This window comes from Centruroides vittatus, unplaced genomic scaffold (genome assembly GCF_030686945.1).
Source record: "Centruroides vittatus isolate TY-2023 unplaced genomic scaffold, ASM3068694v2 contig_927, whole genome shotgun sequence".
Lineage (NCBI taxonomy): Eukaryota > Metazoa > Arthropoda > Arachnida > Scorpiones > Buthidae > Centruroides > Centruroides vittatus.
In genome coordinates, this window is record NW_027122613.1 from 2,782,913 (window position 1) to 2,807,664 (window position 24,752).

Sequence of the window (24,752 nt, forward strand, 5' to 3'; positions counted from 1 at the left end):
TTTTTTGGTGTTACTATTATTATTTTCTCACTGATCAACACATTTGAAATAATGGTAGCATATTTTGTAAATTTCTCTCAAATAAATGAATAAAAATAAATGTTAATTTCTATCATTTAAATATTTTGAATTACTTTATTGTAGCATGAAAGAATAAAAATTCAATAAAATTAAAATAAAATTTTATTATACAGTAAATAATTATATAGAATATAATTATACAGATTCGACCAAGTATGGTGTGCGCACTTTTTGACCATGGGATATTGATTTTGCCATGATTTCTATTCGCAAATAAAATGTTTAGTTCCAAAATTTTTCGATGGGGAAATTTGGCGTTAATGTCCCTGTAAGTTACATAAGTTACAGCACAACTTAAGGGTTTATAAAGGGTTCCAAACAGGGCCGTCAAGAGTTTCTATAGGACTCGGGGTAGAGTGGGATTTTTTCTTTTTTGAGGGCTCTTTTTATGAACAATTTAAATGCGTCGGATGTTTATTAATAAAAAACAATCTGAGACATTTTATTTTTTGTTAAAAAAAATATTAATTTTATAGAAGTAGGAACTACTATGACCCCTAAGTTTTCTCCGGACTCGAATAAACATCTCCAGCTCCCTCTCTCGAGGGCCCTGGTTGCAAAATACAGTGGGTGATCGGTAAACGAACAAATCGGATAACAAACACTTTCGCAAAAGATTTTTATGATCGGACAACAAACACACGTTCGGATAACGAACACTTCACTGAACAAACATAAAAAGAAGCGACGAAAATAGCAAATACCGATTGATTTTCCCTTGTCTTCAGGTAACAATTCGAAACTTTTCGGAGCACGAGAGACGTCAGCATCGACGCTCAACCCGATATATACTGATCGGATAGTATTCTTCGAACTTTAAAATACTCCCTTGTAATTCTAGCCTTTTATTTTTCTGACAGAAACAATTCTTTTATAGTATTCGCGAGACTGTCGGGCGGGCACTCGTTAAGTTTTACGTCGGTTTTCATTTTCAAAAGGTAAGAGTATAATAGCAAAGGTAGATAGTGGGCAGAAGATGTCTGATGTTACTGGGCAGTATGGCTTGAACAAATCTACAGTAGGGCGCAGTTCAATCTTATCTAAGAAAGATACAGTATAATCAAGAAGACTCAAGCAGCTAAAGGAGTAACAAAAATCACATCTGAGAAATAAAGAACATTGAAGAGCTCATAATGGAACCCGAAACGGATCTGACGACAAAAGAACGCCAAGAACTCTTGAATGAAGAACATCAAGAAACTCGGCAAGATATATTTTATTATGAAAAAGAGGATTAATGCCGATATCTGCTATTAATTAAAGATCTTTTGAAGAAGTGGTAGAGGTCAGATCAACAGTCTTAGAATGGCATACAAACCAGGTTGAGGTTAATAGGCTTGGGGATTTCTACAGTTACAATGCTTTTAATTACTTCTGAAAATCCTGAAGAAGAGAGAAAAGCAGTTGACATTGGATAGATTCTTTAACCCCCACAAACGGAAAAAAACATAACTAATAAAAATGCAAGACTATGTATATGAGTATTTTTATTATTACATATAAATAAACGTAGTAAGAAACTATATATATTTTTTTATTTTGGGGGGTCTCCAGAACGAATTAATCAAATTCTCATACAAACCTATGGTAAATTGATAATCGGTTATCACGCAAGCGGTCGCGTTCGCGGGCTTCTGGACCCGGAATGGAGGCGGATGGAAACGACTGGAAGAAGTACACAAATTAACATTTACCAAAAATATCCCTTTATTAATCGAGATTATTTACAAGTTGTATGATAACAATTCAGATGCTTAGCAGATGCTAACAATAGGACATATAGAAGGATATCGTTATACAGATCGTTATACAGATGCTTAGCGGATGCTGTAAATATAGAAACCTTATCATTATTATCACGACCCACCCTGACTGCGAGAGAGAGAGTTTACAATCGTTCGCGCGTTGATAAATATCTTAAGAGTTCGTAGAGATTGAAGTTCCGAACTTTCTGGATTGATGGAGTCGCTGTCCTCTGGAGCGGTAGTTTCTTTTCTTTAACGAGGACGGATTCGCCTGAATGGCGACGGCTAAGATCGGCGGTGGCGAACGGCTGGTCACACACACAATTCAACAATAACTGGATAACGGCGAACTCCTCTGTCGCGTCATCGGGCCTTCTCTTTGATTTGGGGGTCCTCCCCCACGCAACTCTTGTCCTCTTTTGGTAAAATCGTTCTCCACGTCCAATGGCGATTTTTGCATTTGATTCCTGGTGACACATTCGATGTGTCACCCCCAAACAAGAAAGCAAATCCGTGGGAAAGGATATAATCATATCCGTAGCGATCTTTTTTTTCTTTCGAAAAATTTTTGAATAAAATTTTTTTTGCCAAGTCCGACCTCTCATAGTAGCAATGCTAGTGCTGCACAAAAGAAATGTCGGAAAATTTAATGTGTTTGCGAAAAAGTTCGTATTTGCAACAGAAATCATTTGCCAAGCCATTCATAGCTCGGATAATGAACGACGATTTCTGGTCCTGGCAAATACTATGGACAGATGAAACACATTTTTGTTTGAATGATTTGAAGAACATTTACAACTTCCGTTTTATTTCTCTTGGAGAAACCCGCACGTTTGTCAATAAATTCTGTTTCATCAACCAAAAATCACAATGTGGTGCAAGTTCACGGCATCCGTCACTATTGGACTGTATATATTAGAAAAAGACTCCATCTGAACCAGTGACGTCTTCTGTGATAATGCTACTAAGTATGGAGACATTTTCAAAACGTTGTCATCCTGCGCTTTAGCAACGAAATTGTTTGGATATCCAATCTTTATTCAAGATCGAGCACCCTCTCATATTGGTGTCAATAAGTAAAAATTATTGCGTCAGCATTTCACACATAAAAGTGATTAGCCGATCATTTCCGATAGCATAGCCCCAGTAGCATATTAACCTAAGGGCAAAAAGGACAATTGCCTGGGGCTCGCTATTAGTGGAACCAAACCAAACTTTTCTAAGCAAATGTTTTGCCCCAAAAAATTCCCCCGAAAAAATGTCTGAAGTCAACATTGTACATGCGCTCCCTAATTCAAATTCGTCCGGGCTTCATCAAGCTCTAACGCGTCACTGATGACCACTACGATGGTTAGACTCGACTCCGTGTGATTTTTGATCATGGGGAAACTTGAAATTTATTTATGAAGGCAGTGTTCCCAACTTAGCTATATCAAGAGATAGAATTTCTCTGCTTGTGGGACAACTGCACCCATCAATTACAATCCGCCGTCAAGTGCGTTGTTCATCGAATGCATACTTTACAGGAAGATAGATGGTCATATGGCCCCATACGCAATTTTACTTTAAATAATTACTAGCTGAAATAAATAAATAAAAAACAAAACTAAATAAAAATATGCATCTAGTAGATTTGGATTTTGTCTTCGAAAATTTTTCTGCAAAGGATCGAAGCCGGGAGCAACATAACTTTTGGCGAAAGGAGTCCGACAAAAGAGCAGTTGCAAACTTTCGTGGTGATGCTGGGAAAGTTATGCAACTCGTTGTTGAATTTTTCCTCTATTCAGAAACTGAGTAACATGCAAAAATATTGAAACTTATAGTGCGAGTATTATTCCTTAAAGTATTAAATAAACCGTGTATAATACATCTACTGTATATTGTACTGTAATATCAAGAAAACGACATATCTGCAGTCGCGGCAAAACTCCAAAGGTAGCGTTCAGGTTAGAACATTAGGTGCGCCCTGTAGTGCTCTGATCGTCATAAATCGCACTTAAATGAATCTCGGTTCTTTCAAAATGGCGTCAACCTGAAGGCGTGTCAGCTTTGTGTATGAAAACATGAACGGCATAGCGCACACTAGTGCTCCAGTCTGAACTCAACTATCTATTAATACTGTTTCTAATAATAATGCTGTAATCTATTAATGCTATTAATGCGGATTATCGAAGGTATCACTGTACTTCTGTTCGGACTTTCACCTCACCGCCCGCTCCGAACATTCTTTCCACGGTCAATGTAATTGTAACCCTTGTATATACTTATGTAAAATGAACTCGTTACAACGACTGTTGGACTCCTTCACTGTCCAATATCAGTCCTCCGGCACGACAACGACGACTCTACTCGTGGATGTAATCGGTGACCGACTCAACCGATTTTCTTCTCAAGAGTACCCTCCTCTGTGCCCTCCTCAAACTATATACGAACTTTCAATGTAAACCGGAAAGTCTCGCTGTTTCAATTTAAAATTTTTTACTGAGAGGTGTTAGATAGATAACCGGCATGAGTCTACTGTTAAAGGAAAAGTATGATGTACAGGGGCAAGCCACTACTAATTTGAGGTGGAGAGCATATATTTTAAATTAAATTGCAGCTCGGCATTGTGACGATGTCACAATAAATATTTTCTCGTTATTATTAACAAATTATTAAAAAGTAATTTCTAATATAAACTAAATCTGTATCAATTAATTTCAGATTTTAATAGATTTTCAAATTTTTCAAATAATTTGCGAGTTATTTATAAATAATAATCTGAACTCTAAGCATATTGTATACAGATTCAGAAGATAAAATTTGACGTAATAAATTTATTGATTTTTAATCATTAATATTTATTAGGCTATATAAGTTTAAACCAAAAAAAAAAAAAATCCAGCGACTAGTTGCTTAACTTTCCGGGCGACATTTAAAATTGCGTGTGTGACGCTACCTGTTATGATATTTTATTTTAAAACTTTTTATATTTTGAATTATTATAAAATAGCAATAAGCTTAATTTTGAGGGTAGGGACAGATTTTATAAAAAAAATTGTAAATGTTAATAACGAGTAAAATAGTCATTAAATCCGATCCTACTCGAGATATGATACACGATCTCCCTTTATCTGCCTACCCCGTAAACCTTTAAGCACCAAAATTTAATAGCGTCAATATCACTAATATACAAATCTTTCTGCAATTTTCAGATATTTTCGACAAAAAGCACGGGAGTTATTAAGCTTTAAAGGGGGTGAACAAAATCGTTCTCCATACACAGTAACATCATACATACAGAAAAAAATCCGATTTTTTTTTTTTTTTTTTTTTTTTTTTGCATTTCTCGACGTATCAAGTTTTCTCGAGAATGTAAAAATTTTGGAGGTCTTTTGACCGATCGCCATACTTTCGCTCTATTATGTATAACAGAGCTGGGAAAGATATAGTGTAAGATTCAGATTTGATTTCGGCCGAACATTTTGTTTTCTGTGATTTTCCTAAATGATTTTATGTGGCCATTTCTTCTCAATTTTCAGGAATATTCCAATTGATTTAAATTAAACTGATAGTTATTAAAGATATTAAGTTTAGTTCAATTGAATTTACCAGCATCAACAAAAATCCTATCTAGTCATCAAATATTGTTAAATATAATTTATCTTAAAACGAAATTATATCTCGATAAAATTGTAAATGAACTAACTAATTTAAGATTGAACTTTATTATATAAATTAGTAAATTGTTTATGTATTTAGTTTTTCTGAAAATTCGTATTAATAATTTAGATTAATTAAATTAAAATAAACAAATAATAAATAAGTAAACTTTACATAACTTATTTTATATTATTTATTTAATTTTTAACTTATTTTAATATTTTATTTTTATTAGAATCATTAATAATGACGGAAGTAAAAGAATAATTCTTAATCTGCATTCTTCGTCAACAGTTTCCATTAGGCCTATATTTTTCCAAGAAGTTGTAATTCCCTATTTTTTTTTTTTTTTTTTTAACTTTATTCAGTAAATGTGTAGATTTTTATAATTAAATATAACGGTGTTATTAACCTTATGAATTACTTCTATGAAATAAATAGAGATTTAATAAATTTGTGTTACCGATTAACAAGCAATCGAGATTTAAGCCATTCGATACCCTTTTGCCAACAGAACTAAAATATATCCTCTAAACTTCTTGCTAATAAAGTTTAAACATTCTATTTTATAATTTTTTCAATCCAGAGTATGTAAGAACTAATTCGAGTATATATGCCTGGTGCATAAGGTCGAGCACATCCGAGACCATTAGATACGATTCCGATAAGTACACCACTATTATTATTCTCTTTGAGATAGAAAGGTCCTCCAGAATCACCCTTTAAATAATAACAAACAATTGGAAAAGAAGTAAAAAAAAAAAAAAATACTTTAACAATAAACTTTATCCAAATTACCTGACAAGAATCTTTTCCTCCGTCTTTAAAACCGGCACAGAGTTGACTATCCTCGATTTTCAAATCGATTCCTCTATAATTAAACCAATCTTCACACATTCGATTGTCGATGATGGGTAGATCTACAACTTGTAATACTCGCGGATAAATACTATATCCTAAAATATAAAAAGTAAAGTTGTGTATGATTTATTCATCAATATTAACCACAGTAACCACAGTAAATATGTTCATAATATAAAAATATTAAATTTTTTATATAATTACTTTCATTTAATGTACCCCATCCAGCGACAGTAGCTATTTCATCGTTCAGTTCGATAAGTTGTTTATTCAAGTAGATAAATCGAATAAAGTCATTGTAATTAATGCTGTTATTAACTTTCAGCAAAGCGATGTCATTGCTGAAAATGTAAGGATCGCCAAAGTTTGGATGAATGTATATTTTCTTCAAGTTCATACGAACCAAGTTTCCACTGTAAACATAGCGGCTTCCAATTCGTACAAAGTAAATATAAGGTACAGACGAACTACAAGAAAATAATTAATTTATAACCAGAGTTATTATTCACCGAGATTTATTATTCTGGTGTGTTAACATACATTAAAAAACAATGAGCCGCACTGATAATCCACTTCTCAGCAATAATGGATCCTCCACAGATAAATCTGTCGTATATGAAAATCTTTGCCTGAAATAAGTACAACTTTAAGAGATATCGGAAACTATTCACTAGATGAAAATTTTAGTTTGTTACCATCCAAGGCACCTCTCCTTCATTCGCATTATGGCCTCTAATAATTCTCTCTTTTACTACGAATTCTTCACTGTAATTCGCATTCCCTGTAATGTAATCTATTACAATTACAATTTAAATTTAAATTATTTCATAAAGTAGAATTTTACTTACCGAAATCAAGACGTTTTGTACTGAAACTCAACAGAAAAAATTCGGCAATAATAGTAATTTGAAGCAATCCGACCATTTTAGATTTAGAAAACGATACTTTTGCGACTATTCTTTATAAAATTTTGTATGAAAGTATATGGAGATATAACGAAAATATGAATTTATTTAATTAAAAACCGGAGATATACAACAGTAAATTATCATTGAAAGTGGGTTATCCTATTGTAAAAGACGATTTCTACATAAATATGACCTATTTTGAATATATAAAAATGATAATATAAATCATTTATAGAAAAACAAAGGTAGAAAGGTTACATTGTTTTATAAATAAGGGTAAATAAAGGCATTACAATGCCGGATGCTACACTTTTTGGCATTGAATTGCTCCCATGCAGTTTCAGAGTACATCACTAAAATTTGTGTTGATGCAATAAAACCTTTTTCTACTATTTATTTATGTATGACTTCTGTTTACTGTTCTTCTAAAAGTACAATTTATTAAATAATTTCAACATTACGAACAAATCTTCAATAACAACCTACTATACTTTTATTATACTAATTAATTTAGACAAAATATTCGGTTTAATTGTGACAATATTAAATATTTTGAATATATCAGTTTTTAATGATAGGCCTAATTGTATAACCTGGACAATTTGCTAAAAAAATCTTTATAATTAGAAGACAAAGACAAATTTTGGACGCTATCCAATTCGTCTTTTACACCGCAAACCACTCCATACTCTAAAATTTGTCTTTGCCAAATTATGGAGATTCTTTTGGAGACATAAAAGTTTACACCGGAAAATTTTCGGTTAGAATGCTCTCATTAATTTATAATCAATTATGCTTGCCAAAATATGAGCCATCTTGAAAAAAGTATGGTTATATTGATAACAATATTGTAATCGAATTTCAAGGTGACGACATTTTCTTATTTTTAATTCTTTTCGCCCTGTGAGCACTAACAAGGGAACTGTCGGAGTGTCATCTAATAGATTTTAATAAAATTTAGTTAATAATTACGTTGAAAGTATACAAACTTTATGACAAATTTCTAGTATTCACTAAAAGTGTTAATCAGAGTTATTAGCAATCAAATGTCGTACTATTTTATAGTACTTAAACACAAATATGCAAATTTTTAGAAGTGAAAGGGTCGCGGAGGAAGACGGCGATATTACATTTAGAATAAATTCTGGAATTTTCGAAAATGGGAGAAGAATTAATAAAATTTAGTTTAATTACGTTAAAAGTATACAAACTCTATATTAAATTTGTAATGTTTACTAAAAGTGTTAATCAGGATTAATAGCAATCAAATGTCGTACTATTTTATAGTAGTTTAACACAAATATGAAAATTTTTAGTAGTGAAAGGGTCGCGGAGGAAGATACAGTAATACCTCGATTTTCGTTGACTTTGGTTTTCGTCGATTTTTTGCAAAAAATTTGCCTCGGATTTCGTCGGCGTGCCACATGATCTCGTTGCTAATTTTGCGAAAACAAAGAGCGACCAACGCATTTTTCTGCTCACAAGTCCTCGTGGCGGTGTTTTTTGCTGTACGAGCATTACTCCGCGCGTCTAGCCAAACAATTCTCATTGCTTCCATTCTTTTTAGTTCCATCGTGGGACCAAAGAAAGTTTTCAGAGCCAGTAGCCCTTCGAACAAAGCCAGGAACACGATCGAGTTGAAGGAAATCATTAAAAAATACGTGACTGGCATTAAAATTGCTGAAATCGGTCGCATGTACTGTACTTTTCGGGAAGTCATCATCCACGATAAGTTTCGTTGTGGCGAAAAAGGAAGCAAAAAGGAGGCTAATGTAGCGAAAGGCGTAAATGTGCTAATGAAACAGAGACCGCAAACAATTGAAGAGGCCGAACAGTTATTATTAATTTCGATCAATCAAAAACAGTTAGATGGTGATTCTGTTTCGGAGACCATTGTATTAGTTTTTTATACTCATTTTATATTAATTTCTTAATTTTTTTAGTATTAAACACTACGAAAACAGAGGTATTACTGTATTACATTTACAGAGTAGAAGAAGAAATAACTCAAATAAATATTATAAAAGATTAGATATATATACTAGTTTAACAATGAAATTTAATATAAAAGTATTGATAGAATAAATATAAAGAAAACAATCGAAACGTAATAAATAAATACATTTTAATAGATATATTTAAAAGTTATTATATTCACAAATTATTAGATGGACAACTATTTACATGATATTTTTCAACAAAGCAAAATAAACAAAGAATCTGTTGGCATCGTGCACATTTAACAAATCGAAGATTTTCGCAATTACTCTCGACACAATTTAAACTGTCAGTGTTTAAAAAAGAAAAACAAACTTGTTTTACATTTAAGAATTGACACTTTTCATTTATGAGTCCAGAAGCGAACCATGCATGTTTAATCAAATTATTAAATATTGGCGCAGATAATTGATGATGAAGAATCGAATGTAATTTTATAATGCCATTTCTAGTTGTCCAAAACAATTTCATCGAAGAATCGTTACAGAATAATTGTATAGCATTTAAAATTTCTTTAGCTAAAAGTTTTAATTGTCTATGAAATCCGACATCTAAAGGTTGGCATATAGACGTACACTTTCGTGGAATAATTAATATTTCGCATGAATTTTGATTTGTAGATGTTTGAAATACTGTATTATAAATATTAATATTTGTTTGTCCACTCCACGAGCCAATTATTAATAAAGAGTTTTCTGTTATATTTGGAGATAATACGTCTTTTACATAGTTTGTAATAATTGCTGTAGATAATTTGCCAGATGAGCTAGCTGTAACAGTTATGTTTGGGGCATTGAACAGCGACGCTTGAACTCTACGTCCAAAGGTTCCATGACCCTCTTGTAAGCAAATAAATACATTACCTACAACTTGTCCGTTAGCATTAATTAAATATTGAACAGTGTAGGAATGCGTTACTTTATTACTTGGAGAATGTGCAAATCCAATAGTGTTTTTTTCTCCTTTATATGAAAGTGTTCTTGGTGAAATCATTTCGTATGAAAAACCACACTGATCCGTATTGAATATGAAGTTACGTGAATAAGACGGCAATAAATTTTTTACTGTTGTTTGAAATTGCGCAGCTTTTACTAATATATCCTTTTCGTTCACTATTTCTGTTTTATTTACAAGTTTTGTAATCTTTCGAGATACTAATCTATATTCTTTTTTAAATTTTGCAACCCAAGAATCACTAGCGGTAAACTTAATTGAACTATTCAGTTGAAGAAATTTCTGTAATGCCCACATTTTTAATTGATTTCCTTTAACAATTTTATAGCTGCCTCGAGCTTCGTCAAACATTTGTTTAGTATGTTCTTTAATGATTTTTAACGTTTCAATTCTATGCTTTCGAGATTTAAATTGTTTTTCCCATTTATATAAATCACTAAAACGTTTTAATTCTTTAGCTCCTTTCCGCTGTAATGTGTGTAATTTCCATTTTGGGTGTTTCTTATGCAAGTTAAGAATTTCTTCTTTTCGTTTTGTTGAGATTATATTCTTATCGAATTTTTCATCATCTGAATATCCCGATTCACAGTCAGTGTCTGCGTTATCAGTTTCTTTCTCTAGAAGCAGACGTGTTATTTTATTATCTGAAATAGGCCTATCTATAATCAAATTATTATTTTCCATCTGACAAAACTCTTCGTCATCTCTACTTACATAACTACTTAAAATATCGCTAAATGCATTAAAAAGCAGTTTGGCTACCTGTTTATCAACGTCTGAAATATTAGGCCTACAAATATTTTCTGTAGGCCAAACATTATCATATAAACGTTTAAATTCTGCTATAATGTTTTGAATATTTACATTTAATTCTCCCATTTTCGAAAACTAGAATTCATTCATAAATGTAATATCGCCGTCTTCCTCCGCGACCCTTTCACTTTTAAAAATTTGCATATTTGTGTTTAAGTACTATAAAATAGTACGACATTTGATTGCTAATAACTCTGATTAACACGGTTAGTGAATACTAGAAATTTGTCATAGAGTTTGTATACTTTTAACGTAATTATTAACTAAATTTTATTAAAATCTATTAGATGACATTCCGACAGTTCCCTTGTAAGAGGGTCTCTTTTAGCAAGCCCATCATGGATTCGGCCAGGCCCACAGTGGGGCGGCCGGGTAGTGAGAGATGGAGCCCGACATTTCCGGACGGACCACTCCCGAAAAATTCCTGGGGATTTTTCGACCCGTCCGGATTCGATTTCGGGTCCACCAGAGCGGGAGGCTGCTACCTTGACCTCTCGACCATCAGGCCGCCAAATTGTTCATTAGATCAAGAACGTGTTATTTCTAATTATGAAAATTTGGGATTTATTCTTTGCTCATTTTTTTTTTTAGATTTATTCATTTCAAGTTTTAATAAATTTCTTAAATTAATTTATCTTAAAGCAATAAATATATTGGGCTACAATAAATTCGCCAACGCTTACAATTTTGAATGTATTTTCTTGTTGTCAAGACAACCGATAAGACGATCTTAATTCGCCCGTGGAATCTCGGGAAATTAGACATGCGTAGAAGAGGAAATAAGAAATGTCGTCTGTTAGTAGGTAGGCGGTAGAATTCGAATTTCCACGATTATACTTTGCTTTCTTATGTATACATAACAGCCGTAAAAAAGTAAAATGAAGCGACAGGGTAAGTTCGTGTCCGATTTCTTTAGAAAGTAAGAAAGATCTTAAAATCCAGGCAGTTACAAATGAATGCCACTTCCCCATAAACGAATGACGTAATACTTGGGATTTGTGTGTATCACATTTAACAAGTGATACACATATAAAATATTTGTACGTTATTAAGGATATATATATATATACCAGTGGCGTGCCGTGACATTTGATGATAGGAAAGCTGTTTCTGTAAGAAGCCGACTTTCAGGGGCAATCAATTAATTGCGCGTCAGGGCCCGTTCGTATTCGTTTGTTCGATAAGCCAGTAAAAACCGTATACTTCTTTAAATGTATTTTTAATAGATTATCTGACGTACTTAATAAATAAAAAAATTCAATATAATTACCTCCGTTATTAGATTCAATAAATTCTCTACGCCCTCTAAATGCCAATTCGCGCTTTGAGAAAAAACATATAACATCTATCAATTTAGTTATATCTATTAATCGTAATTATCTCGTTATAATTTTCAATATTTATTCTATATTGTCTACCAATGTTAAATTCTATTCCTCTTTGATTTCCAAATTGCTTCAATTTTACGAAAGAATCGTCATTCGTCATAAATTTTATCGTCAAAATGTCGAAATTTTTTGTTGACGTATTTATATTTAATTTAGGCATTGGTCTTTCTCTTTTAATAATGTTTTCTTTTTCATTATATGGTCTCGAGCCAAAACTTTTTTTAAATAAATTTTTGAATCACTAGCCACGATATAAGGACTAAAATTAAAATTATCAGAAAAACTTACTTGGTAAAACAAAATGTGTTACGAATATACATACCTAGTACAAAAAATTCTTCAATTGTATGAATATACTTTTAATGAAACTTATTATTAAATATAACTTTGCGAAGAAACGTACATAAAAATAACAAAATATTCTTTACTTTTTAAATCTTAAAACAATCCACTTAGTGAAATACTGTAGCTCCCTACGAGTGGCTAATGAATGGAATCAGAGACGGTCCAGGTAGGTGTGTCCGTGCCAAATCCCGAGGGTGCCGATACCGGTCAATGTCAAATGCCTCTTTTGTCGTGTCACTAGTATATATCAAAGGACGTGACAGGGTTGTTGTAGATTTTAAACGTTTCTCACCATAGCTGTAAAAATCTAAATATGTTAAACATAACAGATTGTCCGTCGTTTGTTTTCTAACTAATTCGTTCTAGGATCGAGTGTTCACGGAAATTTCCAAAATTTACAACTTTTCGGTCATTGAACTGGAGAAATTTCTGTCTTTATTACATCTAATATTACGAAGAGATCAGACCCCACTGTACTCGGCAAGAGATTGGTTGAAGTAAAATCTCGGCTCTTTCATCGGGGTTTTATTTATGTTTCTAATTCCCTAGTCGTTTAATTATTTAACTACTTCTTAAATAGAAATAAGTCGAAACCGGTTACTTTGTACTCGAATATCTGTAGTCTTGGGAAAGAAGTGGAAAGAAATTTTTATGACAACCGATACATAAATTGTAAATTTAAGGAAAATAAATTCTAGAGCTTTTTTTGTACCATTGTACGTCTCATTCATTAAATTTGGTTGTAAATGATGCAACCAAAGTAACAGTTAATTTTTTATCACTGTACTAGAATTGTACACGTTTTTTCTGCATCCCCTTACAGATGGGACATACTAAATCACCGGTAATATCACTGGTTTAACATTGAAATCCGTAAGTAATATAAGATGGGAGAGCAGAATAAACGCGGAATAAATGTATCAAATATTTTAATGGATTTTTTTAAAACTCCTGTCAACTATACAGAACTATCATAAAAACACGTCAGTAAATTCCTATTGGTTGGGTTAAGTTATAAATCTAGTCTACGGTGGGCAACCTTTTTTTATAACGTGGGCCAGAATAAATTTTACGTTTTTTTTTTCCGTGTGCCGTAGTAGTTAATTGACGCCTTCTTGTGACTCGTAATTTTTTTAGTCTGCAAATATGAAATAAATAAATAAAAAGTTAATTACTACATTTATTTCTCTTATCGTTTTCGAAAATTACAAAGAATTGGAAAAATAACTATTAATTAGTTATTTTTCCAATTTAATAATCTATTAAAGATCTCGCGGGCCGGATAGAAACTTTTCGCCAGCAGTAGCTGGCCCACGGGCCGGGGGTTGTCTGCCGTTGATCTAGTCTGCTCGTGATTCACATAATCGGGCGAGGGTGGCCGAATATCTAGCAGGCGGCTAACAGCCCACAACCCTGGTAATGCTATAAAGCGGGGCCAGGGTATGTGCATTTGCACCTTAAAATAAATAAATAATAATAAACAGCCCACAACCACTCCGGGATATAAAGTCGGACTCTTTATGCGTGTGTCGCTTCTACCAGCTAAACCGGTGATGTTGGTGCTCTGTAAAGTGCATGCGCCAATGCCTATAATCTGGCTGCTTGGAAGTTGACAGGCAGGTGGCTAACAGCCCACAACCGCTCCGGGATATAAAGTAGGACTCTTTATGCGTGTGTCGCTTCTACCAGCTAAACCGGGTGAGGTTGGTGCTCTGTAAACCGCATGTGCCAATGCCTATATAATCTGGCTGATTGGAAACTGACCTGGTTTCGACACTCCTTCCGCTACCGAATTATTCGAATATACAATAGCAATCTTATCGTTTTTTTCACATGTAGTATAGAAATTTGTAAAAGATACATAATGCAGTTATAATCTACAGTTCGTGCTCCCTTTACATACACATACTATTTGGTTTGAAAGCAAAAAATCAAGCAACCAGTTGCTTAACTTTCCCTGCAACATTTGGTGGTGCCATCTGTTATGATATTTTATTTTAAATCTTTTTATATTAACTATTATAAAATGGCAAAAAGCTTAATTTTGAGGGTAGACGTGGGTTTTATAAAATATTGTAAATGCTAATAACGAGTAAAATTGTCATTAAGTCCGACCGTACTCCTTTATCACCCTATCCCTCGTGGCCGAGTGGTCAAGGTGGCAACCTACTGCTCTGGGGTCCCAGGTTTGAATCCAGACAGGTCAATAAATCCCTGGGAATTTTTTGGGGGTGGTCCGTCCAGATATGTCTGGGCCTGGCCACCACCAGGTCTCATTGTGTGCCTGGCTGAATCCATAATGGGCTTGCTAAAAGAGGCTCTCTTAGTAATTATTATTGCCTTACTGTCCTTATTTAATTTATTAAATATTTGTCAACATGGACATTAATCATTAATAGGACAATTATACTGGTGTTAAGCATTTCCTCATTCTTGTGTAAATGCTTAACACCAGTATAATTGTCCTATTAATGATTAATGTCCATGTTGACAAACATTTAATAAAAGGCTCTCTTAGTGTACATATATGACATATATATCTTATTGACAAAGGTCAGAGATTATAAAGCTGGGGTTTGTTAGGAGAATCTTATACCATCAGTATCATCTCACTTAACAGTGACATTTCTGAACATTTTCCTTTTTTTTTTTTTTAGTGAAAAATATAAGGTTTTTTTTTTCTGTGCAATGTCTTTGGGAGATCCACAAAAAAAAGTCAAGAGGAAAGGAGTCCATGGGTAAAAAAAATTGAGAACCACTGATTTAGATCAATGGTGCCCAAATTCTTTGATTGGTCAGTCAAATTGCACATAAGTCATAGGTAAATATTAGGCAGACCATAAATATTTCAAATATTTCACATACAAAAAATAGGTGCAATAATTTATAAGTGATGCGTCAAATTTGTTTACTGCGCGATTTGGTCTTGGGGATGTGGTTTGGGCATAATTGGCTTAGATGAAACCTAGAAAATGTGACACTAAATTGAAGATGTCATCTGGAAATAAAAAATAGCCCAAATATCGAATCTATATTAATACGTCGTATTTAAATAATGAAATAAACATATATTTCTTTAATTAATGAAAATATAAGAAAATATGTTGATTGTCCTCAACAGTTTGCCATACATGAAATAAGTCAAATCTATTAAGTTAATACATAAATATACACCTTTGTATATCTTGGGTAGATTAAGATTTTATTATTTAGAAAAAAATAATCAAATCCAGAATTTTAATCTGTTTAAACATAATAAAATTGACAAATTTTTATTAATTATTAGATAATCATCATTAAAAATAATAATTTTATCACACATATTAGAGCAAATTTCTTTTTTACAGTTTTTGTATTACAAATTTTATATTTTGTAAAAACTTTGTTAAAAGATAAATAGCAAGTTTTTGTACTTTTGAAATAAATTTATTTTCACAATCTTTAATTCTTTGCATTTACATTTTTCTTTTCAATGCACTTTTTAACACTCTTTTAAGTAATTAATAAACAGTATGTATATATTACTGTATGTAAATAAAATGCTAAAAATAAATATAAGTAAATATTCTTTTGACATATATATATATATAACTGGTTAATAAAATATTTTCTAATTAAAAAATGTGACAAAATTTTGTGCCGGTTTTTAAAAATGAACATACAAAAAACCTAATATCAATTAATTTTTTTCCGCTTGATATGTTAACAGATTTTTATTATTTTTGACCAAAGTCTAAATTATTAAACTGCTAATATTTAAATGGTTGTCTTATTAAATTTTTGTATATTACAGAATAAGCCACTCGTGTTTTTTATCTGCTAAGTGAATTTCATCGAGAATATTTACTATTCTAGAAAATTTATATAATTTGTCTATGAGTTTTTTCAAAAAATATTTAGCAAATTTTTCTTTTAGCTAATTCTTCAATTCTTAAATTCTTAAATTGTTGGAAGATCTGTTTATCATAATTACCCTTTTGACATTCTATGCTTTGAATTTCACTTTAAAACGATGAATTTTAAAATTAAATTATTATTTCATTTTACTACAAATATTTTTCTGTTCTGAGATAAAAGTCAAATTAATTGTTTTGTACAAATCAATATTCTTGCATCATTTTTATTTTAAAATAAATCATCATCCATACTTGAAGGCAACATTTATGGTATTCTATACATATGATTCTTTTTCAAAATTTATGTAAACTGATGTGGGTTAAACAGACAATTACCATGCATTCCCATGTAAGCTGTCCAACCTTGTTGTGCATATGGAAGAATTTTTGCGCATTTTGCATCTGAGGTTAAATTTTGTTTTAGGCAATGGCAAGAGATTCGTAGTCTGTAAACGGTCATTTGACCCATGCGACGGTCAAAGGGATCGTAATCTTCAAAGTTATCGTAAACGGATTTATTTGCATCCACATAGTGATTATTTTTTCGAAGACATTCGGTTCTGATTGCAGCTTCATATTCATCATGGTCCATCCCATAATAATCACCTTAAATATTTTTAAAATAATTTCAGTATTGTTATAATATGAAAATTATTATAAAAATTTTGAATATATTATATTAAAATCTTACTTTGATGATGAAATCGTTCTTTTTCTTGAGCTAAACGGTTTTTAATACATTCAATATCTTCCGGAAGAAGAGCTTGTGTATGAGCAGGATAAAACCAGAAAGTGGCAAAAACAATGTCAATGCTGTTTTCACTTTGCATTCCTTTTCTTATGGGAAACAGTGCACCTAACCATAGATAAAATAAATTAAATTTTATTTTATTTTATTTATGAATTTAATTTTATTGATCTATATAATAAATAAAAGCAGTTACATATATACAATTTGGTGCAAAAGCCCTACAACACTTCAGGTAAACATGTTTTTTGAGTAATTGAATCCATTTTGAAAAGTAATACCAAAAGTAATAAATAATACATCGTTTTGAAGACATTTCATAACAAATTCAAAACTTTTGACAGAATCAAGATACTATCATTATTCTACATCTTGTGGATGAGAAACTGCAAAGTAAATAAACATTTTCTTTTTTTAAACTACAAGAAACTATTTAAGTGAGAAGAAAGAAAAAAATACAGAAGTGAAACTCATTAAAGCTTTTACATGTAATCAATGAACGTATTTAATGTTCATTAGATATGTTTGAAGACATACAAACGATTAATAAATAATTGAGAAGCTTTTAATTACTAAGACATGTCTGTGCATACTTCTAACAAGCTTTTACAAGTTCATTCTCTGATAGATGATGATACCATTATAAAATTATATTTTCAATTAACTATATTTTATTTATTGTATTTAGTGGTATGTTATAGCCTTAAGGGGCCCAGACAAATTTGAATTAGGAGAGTCCATGTAGAATGTTGACTTCAGGCGAGGGCATATTCTAACATGCAACTGGATGTAAAATGTGTAGTGGAAATCCCATATTTGTGCAGTAATTAATTGTCTGATTCAAAGTTTTATACGTATTTTTTTCTACTGGTTATGTTAAAGTTAAAATATATACCTAAATTGCATAGTGTATATGATATTCATCCAAAATGAGCTAGAATGCTGGTAGGATTTACCATTTGTATTAAATATACAGGGTGTATCAGTACAGCTATTACAAACTTTCAGGAGAGATAGAGTACACCTAGACATGGGAAATCACATAGCAATGCACGGTCGGAAATGCTTTCCTGGAGTGGTAGTGACGACACAAAACACAAGAAAGGAAGGACACGAACAGGGTGAGAAAACATGTTTATTATTCTTAGTACAGCAAAAATGCTGTGACGTCTTTGGCTGGTGTACGTGATAGATGTTGCTACACCAGCCAAAGATGTCCTTTTTTTCCTCTTGTATTTAAAAGCATGAGTATTTTATCTGGGTTGTTTGAATCCTTGTATATTGTCGGGAATAAAGATGAATAGCAATAAGAAAAGCAAAGCTTTTGAATTGAATTCCAGATTGAAATTCCAAAATCACATGGGAGCACGATATAAGTTTTAATCCATTAATCATCTGTTTTCACGTGGAATTCAGAAATCAGAATTCGGAGAAACTCATAAGTATAATCAACGGAGAGTGGATTCGACTGTTAAGAATTAGCAAAAACAAGTTCCCAATTGTCCAGCTTTACGTGAACAAATTACATTGTCGATTTTACAAGATTTTTCGTTAAAGTTTAAAATACTAGTAATTTTTGTGGGACAATGTGTACATTTATGTTTATTTGATGTTTTACTTGTGATTAAATGAAATAAAATTAGAATTGTATTAATAAAACTAATTTTCTTTATTTTTATCTTTAAAGTCACACCTTGTCCTATATGCAAGGTCGTCTTATATTCAAGTAAATATGGTACTTCTCAAAATGGATTGAAATTCTAAAAATACATACTGTTTACAAGCAGTATTGTAGGATTTTTGCTGTATATAGATACAATTATAATTAAAATTAGACTAATAAATCTACATTATTTTTGTAACACCAATTCAAAAACAAGTTTAATATAAATCTGGATATATTACGAAGCATTCAATTCACAGTAATCAACAGAAGACTTGACCTTTTGCTTGCTAGCACCTGAATTGCTCCTACCTTCTACCCAACCAGTTCAACTGACTCAGTTACACACCTCTCTGGACTAATTTGCCAAAGAATCTTTATAATTACTCATAATCCAATTTATAGTACTTCCTTTCTACAGAAAAGATATCTTATAATTATGAAAAATTGTTAGTACTGTACATGATAAATTGGGTCAGAGACAGTGATTTAATTACCAGCCATTCTTCCAAATGAAAATCTTCGAAAAAAAGCACAAAAATAAACTTTTTTCTTGAATTTAATTAATATTTTGGAAGTAATAACAAAACTTACTATCAAAATTTGATTTAAAATTAGGATAATTCATTTATTATCAGGATTATTTAACATTGAATTTACTACCGATACAACTTTCACAACTGACAGTCGAAAATATTGAAAAGCAATCTGAAAATCCAAATCACCAGTAATCAAAACTAAAGATAATTTTTGTTGACGTGTATGATTATCGGTGCAATGGCCTTTAACAGGTGAAATTTCTTCCAACAGTTCTCTCAAAATTTATAACATGTAAATAGTTTGTTTGACCAAACTATTGCAAATTAATATTTATTACTTAAACACTATGCTAACATGCTTAAATTTGAAAGTTGATTACCTAACTTTTGTAGCGCTTCGCCGCTATTAATTATATGTATATATTTATGTATTTTTTTTTGTTCGATTGTTCTATTTATATGTTTGTTTTTTCGTTTATGTCGCGTCGCGTATATGTTGTTGTATCGGGTTTTAGATGTAACGCACGGCCATTTTGTTGTGTACCGTACCGTCTGTTGTCGTCATTGCTGTGCCGTGGTTTTTGATTGGCTATTTGGAGGGTCACGTGGGAGGAAAAGAAAAAGCTCCCGGATGGTGGGAGATATAAAGGGATGACTTCCACGTGTCGAGGCATTTTTTCATTCTTCTGTTTCGTGGATCGGGGATCTGGAGCGGTGAAGATACGAGAGAAAGGATTCGAAGCAGAGCAGCCGATCAGGAAGAAAAAAAAAAGGACAAGAACCAGCGAGAAGAATCTCATTTCGTAACTACGTGTCCCACGAAATACGGCGACGGTATCTACCATCTTGTAAATGTTTGTATAGTTTTTTTAAGGTTTAATCGCGTATTAGTTTTAGTCTCGCGATTAATTACTGTTGTAATCCTAGTGTTATTGTCATCCTTAATTTTGTTAAGAACGCTGTTTGCCTGTTTAAATCAGGCGATCATTTCCCCCTTTTTGTGTGTGTAATTAATAAACCTTTGTTTGTTTATCTATACGCTTCTACCGACTATTCATTTCCACTTCCTTTCATACCCGCAAACCACGTGCTTGCGGAGACTACATTGGCGTCCGCGACAGGATAGTGAATAGTCGGTTTAGCGTACATCCCCTCATTTCATTTTCGTTCAGTCCGTCGCACATTCCAGGCCCTACTATTTGTGTAACGTATTCGTCGCTGCGCTGCACATCTTCGGGTTTGAAAATTTTTTCTTTTCCTTATGGAAAGCCATACTGTAGTATCATCCGGATTGGCAATGGAGGGGATCAGTAATGTCCCTATTGTTACCGGGTTCATGGGGATGATCCCATGCTTTACGAATTCGCCAGGCGATGTTTTGGATATATGTCGCTTCTTTCAAACGGTGGAAAACGTGGCGTCTCTCGCAGGTTGGGAGGAGCAAGTCAAAGTAACCGTGGTTCAGGCCAGGCTTAAGGGTGAACCACTGTCGGTGTTTTTTGACCTAAGGGACCAAGGCATCACGAGTTACGACGAAATAAAGAGGGGTCTCATTAAATGCTTCGATCGGAGGGACAAAGAACAAGATCCTTTCAGTCAAGTCCTAAAAATAGCCCAAAAGAGAGGAGAGAAAGTCTGTGAGTACGGAATCCGCATAAGGTCTTTGTTCTCGCGCGCCGTGGCTCATAACAGCAACTTGGCCACGCTCCGGGATAACGCTGTGAAAGAGTGTTTTTTGAGAGGTTTGGCCACTGACATCCGGAGGCAGGTAATGCAAAAACATCCGGACACCTTGGACCAAGCGATATGTAGGGCAGAGGAAGAGGAGGAGATTGAGGCGGCTTGCGGAAAAGGGAAAATAATGAGCGAGGTGTGCACGAATTCAGAACATAAGGTTTCGTCCTCTGAGAAAGAGGATGGCGTGAACAGCCGTATTGCAGAGCTCGAGGGTCAAATACGGGCATTGACGGAGTCGGTCGCATCGTTAACAGAATGTATGAAGGGAAATGGGAATCCCGATAGAAAGTGGAGCAATGAGAGAAGATGCTATGCTTGCGGGGAGAAGGGGCACCTGGCTAGACAGTGCAATAAGCGTAGGCATTTAAACTAATGGAGGGCCATTTGGGAGGTCAGACAGATGGCCAGAGCGTGAGATTGGAACTGACCACGAGGATCCAATTATCCAGACGCGGGTTACCGACAATCGAAGGTCTAATATTAGGTACCATGGTTACTTGCCTAGTCGACACGGGCGCGGAAAGGACCGTTATTAGAGACGAGCTAGCTGAAAATATAAGAAAACAGAATAGAAACTGGGTTGTGTTTAATGATTCCTGTATAAGCGGAATGTCAGGTGCTCTCCTGAGAAGTGATGAGGCTGTAATTATCGATTGTAGATTCGAGAACGGGTGTAGGGTATGTGTTAAGGCTCCTAGTTTGAGTTTTCCAAAGGGGACGGACTATGACTTAATTTTCGGCATGGATGTTATTTGCCAACACCCAGAGCTGCTGACTGGCATCAGAGTAGTTGTGAATAGTACGAACCTGAGGGGAAGTGGGGATTTCTCCATTAATATAAACACTGAGCTAGGTGATAAGACGGAGTTATGGAAGTTGGATCACCTTGAGGAGAAGGTTAAGGAAAGGGTGATTGATGTGTTAAAAAGGTATCCAAACGCTGTGGCTAACGAAGTTTCAGAGTTATCGGGGACCAAAGATCACGTGCACTCCCTTGAATTGACGTCTGAGTGTCCGATAAAAGTTAAGCAATACCGTATCCCATACAGCTACTTGCCTGCCCTCAAAAGACAAATTAATGATCTCCTGAAGGCGGGAATTTGCGAGGAGAGCACGTCAGAGTGGAACTCCCCGATACACGTCGTTCCGAAGGACTCTGGCGAGCTCCGCGTCACTCTGGATCTGAGGAAGGTAAACGAAATAACGAAAACGCAGGTTTTTCCGATGGCTAGGATCGATGACATATTGTCTCAGCTTAATGGGAATAAATATTTTTCGGTTCTAGACCTTAAGGCGGGTTATTTTCAGATCCCCTTGGATCCCAGGGTAAGGCATGTTTTCGCGTTCTCCACACCTTGGGGCAAATACCAACTTTGCCGGATGCCTCAAGGGGGTAAGAACAGTGGGAGATTTTTTCAATATGTCATGACGAAAATCTTGGCTAAGTTCGTAGGGAACTCTTGCTTCGTCTTTCAAGACGACATCGTTTTGTTTTCCCAAACATTAGAGGACCACCTTGATTTGTTCGATCGCGTCATCAGCACCCTGAATAGCGAAGGCCTTAAACTTAACCCAAAAAAATGCCAGATATTAGCGGAAGAAGTTAGTTATCTAGGGCACATAATTAGTAGGGAGGGAGTACGTCCGGACCCGAGTAACATCGAATCCATAAGAATGGTGAGGGCGCCCCAGAGCGTGAAAGGTGTCCGCAGTTTCCTTGGCGCGGTAGGGTTTTTTCGAAATTTTATACCGTCCTTTGCTGACCTGGCCGCACCGCTTACCGAGTTAACAAAGAAGGGAAAAAAATTTGTGTGGGGTCTGGAGTGCCAGCAAGGGTTCGAAAAGTTGAAGGAAGCCATCGCCACACCGCCATTATTAGCACACCCTAATTTTAATGAACCCTTTTTCTTACACACCGATGCTTCTAAGATAGCGGCTGCTGCAGTGCTAGAGCAACGCAGAGAAGGGGGCTTAGTACCGATCGGCTACTTCAGTAAGAGGTTTCAGGGGGCTGAACTTAATTACTCGACCATAGAAAAGGAGTGTTTGGCCATAATCATGGCCCTGAGGCATTTTAAGTTTTTAATCTTGGGGCAAAGGACAATAATTCTCTCCGATCACAAGCCGTTGGTCTTTCTTAGTAACATCAAAAACGGAAGCAATCGCTTAATCAGATGGGTGATGGAGCTCATGGATTATGACATCGAGGTGCAGCACGTTAAGGGCGTGAATAATAATGTGGCGGACTTTTTGTCAAGGAACGTTAATGGGGTATATCACGTTGAGGTAGGGGCCACGAAATTTGTTATCCCTGATAGGTACGATATACGTTTGTCGCAAGACAGAGACGAATTTTTTGGACCTATTAAACGGGATTTAATGAGAACTCCTGATGGTAACGGCATAAGGAGTAAGATGCCACAGTATATAGTAGTGGACGAATGCCTATATAGGCAAAGTTATTTCAGGGCGCGCGATCAGTATCACAACCAGGTCTGCGTGGGGGAAGACATTTCCAAGGAGTTAATCAAGGCTATTCATAATAATAATCTGTCGGGGCATTGGGGAGTACGGAAGACGATGATGAGCATCGAAAAGCATTATTATGTCAGAAACCTAAAGGATAAAGTAGAGGAAGTGGTTAGGACCTGTGAAAAGTGTCAGAGGCACAATATTCATAAGGGAAAGGCCCCATTTCAGGAGAATGAGGTGGCTAATGCCCCTTTTCAGAAGATCGCCGTCGACATCATAGGTCCCCTTAATACGACGAGTCAAGGGAATAGCTTTATCCTTGTGATGATCGATATTTTCACGAGATTTGTAGAGATTCACCCCTTAAGAGATCAAACTGCGTGGTCGGTTAGCAATGCTATCTTTAACTCAATAATCTGTCGTTATGGTGCACCCGAAACTATTATCTCGGATAGGGGGACGAATTTTCTTTCGTCCCTGTTCTCCGATTGTTGTAAGTGGCTTGGGATCAAGAGAAACATTACTACAGCCTACAGACCGTGTTCAAACGGGTTATGTGAAAGAGTTAACAAGTCGCTAATAGAGATGATATCAAAGTCCTCGGAGAGAGGAGGGGCGGAATGGGATGAGATGATTTATCCGGCCTGCTTCGCTTATAATAATTCGCACCACTTGGCAATTGGCGAGTCGCCTGCATTCCTGTTATATGGAATAGATCCCCGCATTCCAAATTTCGAACAACACGTCGATGAAAGCACGACTGACGAGCGTAGGACGTTTCTCATCACAAAACTTCGTGCTCTAAGGGAGTCGGCAGGGAAACGCGCTACCAAATTTAACGAGAAAAGAAGAGAATACGGGAGTAAGGGGCGAAAATTGGAGAAGTTTTTAGTAGGACAAAAGGTCTGGGTGAGAAAGAAGGGGGGGAAGAAAAATAAATTCGCGGATAAATACAAAGGACC

At 34.4% G+C, this 24,752-nt stretch overlaps 3 protein-coding genes across 3 annotated transcripts in view; 1 reads left to right on the plus strand and 2 right to left on the minus strand.

Annotated features, from left to right (window-relative positions):
- Positions 1–5,856: 5,856 nt before the first annotated feature.
- Positions 5,857–7,521, minus strand: LOC136984762 (trypsin-like). Its single transcript, XM_067281876.1, has 6 exons — positions 7,178–7,521; positions 7,025–7,110; positions 6,870–6,958; positions 6,534–6,796; positions 6,267–6,424; positions 5,857–6,188 (listed from the first exon to the last, which is right to left on the minus strand). The coding sequence occupies exons 1-6, from the start codon at positions 7,251–7,253 to the stop codon at positions 6,030–6,032; spliced, it is 831 nt and encodes a 276-aa protein (XP_067137977.1). The 5' UTR covers positions 7,254–7,521; the 3' UTR covers positions 5,857–6,029.
- A 4,235-nt stretch (positions 7,522–11,756) lies between these two features.
- The window catches only part of LOC136984761 (transcription termination factor 4, mitochondrial), a 62,354-nt gene continuing 49,358 nt past the window's right edge, over positions 11,757–24,752 (plus strand). Inside the window, exon 1 of the mRNA XM_067281874.1 lies at positions 11,757–11,893. The gene's annotated coding sequence lies outside the window, so the exon portion shown is untranslated. The remainder of the gene's footprint in view (positions 11,894–24,752) is intronic.
- LOC136984760 (uncharacterized) overlaps positions 16,840–24,752 on the minus strand; it is a 50,322-nt gene continuing 42,409 nt past the window's right edge. The window contains exons 15-16 of the mRNA XM_067281872.1: positions 17,323–17,487; positions 16,840–17,237 (exon numbers count right to left, since the gene is read on the minus strand). Of these exons, the coding sequence (XP_067137973.1) occupies positions 16,933–17,237; positions 17,323–17,487 (470 nt within the window). The 3' untranslated portion in view covers positions 16,840–16,932. The remainder of the gene's footprint in view (positions 17,238–17,322; positions 17,488–24,752) is intronic.

Bases quoted from the DNA above. Each gene is read 5' to 3' on its own strand.
- LOC136984762 (XM_067281876.1), bottom strand. From the start codon at position 7,253: ATGGTCGGATTGCTTCAAATTACTATTATTGCCGAATTTTTTCTGTTG. The intron at 6,797-6,869 runs GTATGTTAACAC...ATTTTCTTGTAG, and splicing joins GCGGCTCATTGTTTTTTAAT to TTCGTCTGTACCTTATATTT. The intron at 6,189-6,266 runs GTAATTTGGATA...TATTATTTAAAG, and splicing joins GAGGAAAAGATTCTTGTCAG to GGTGATTCTGGAGGACCTTT.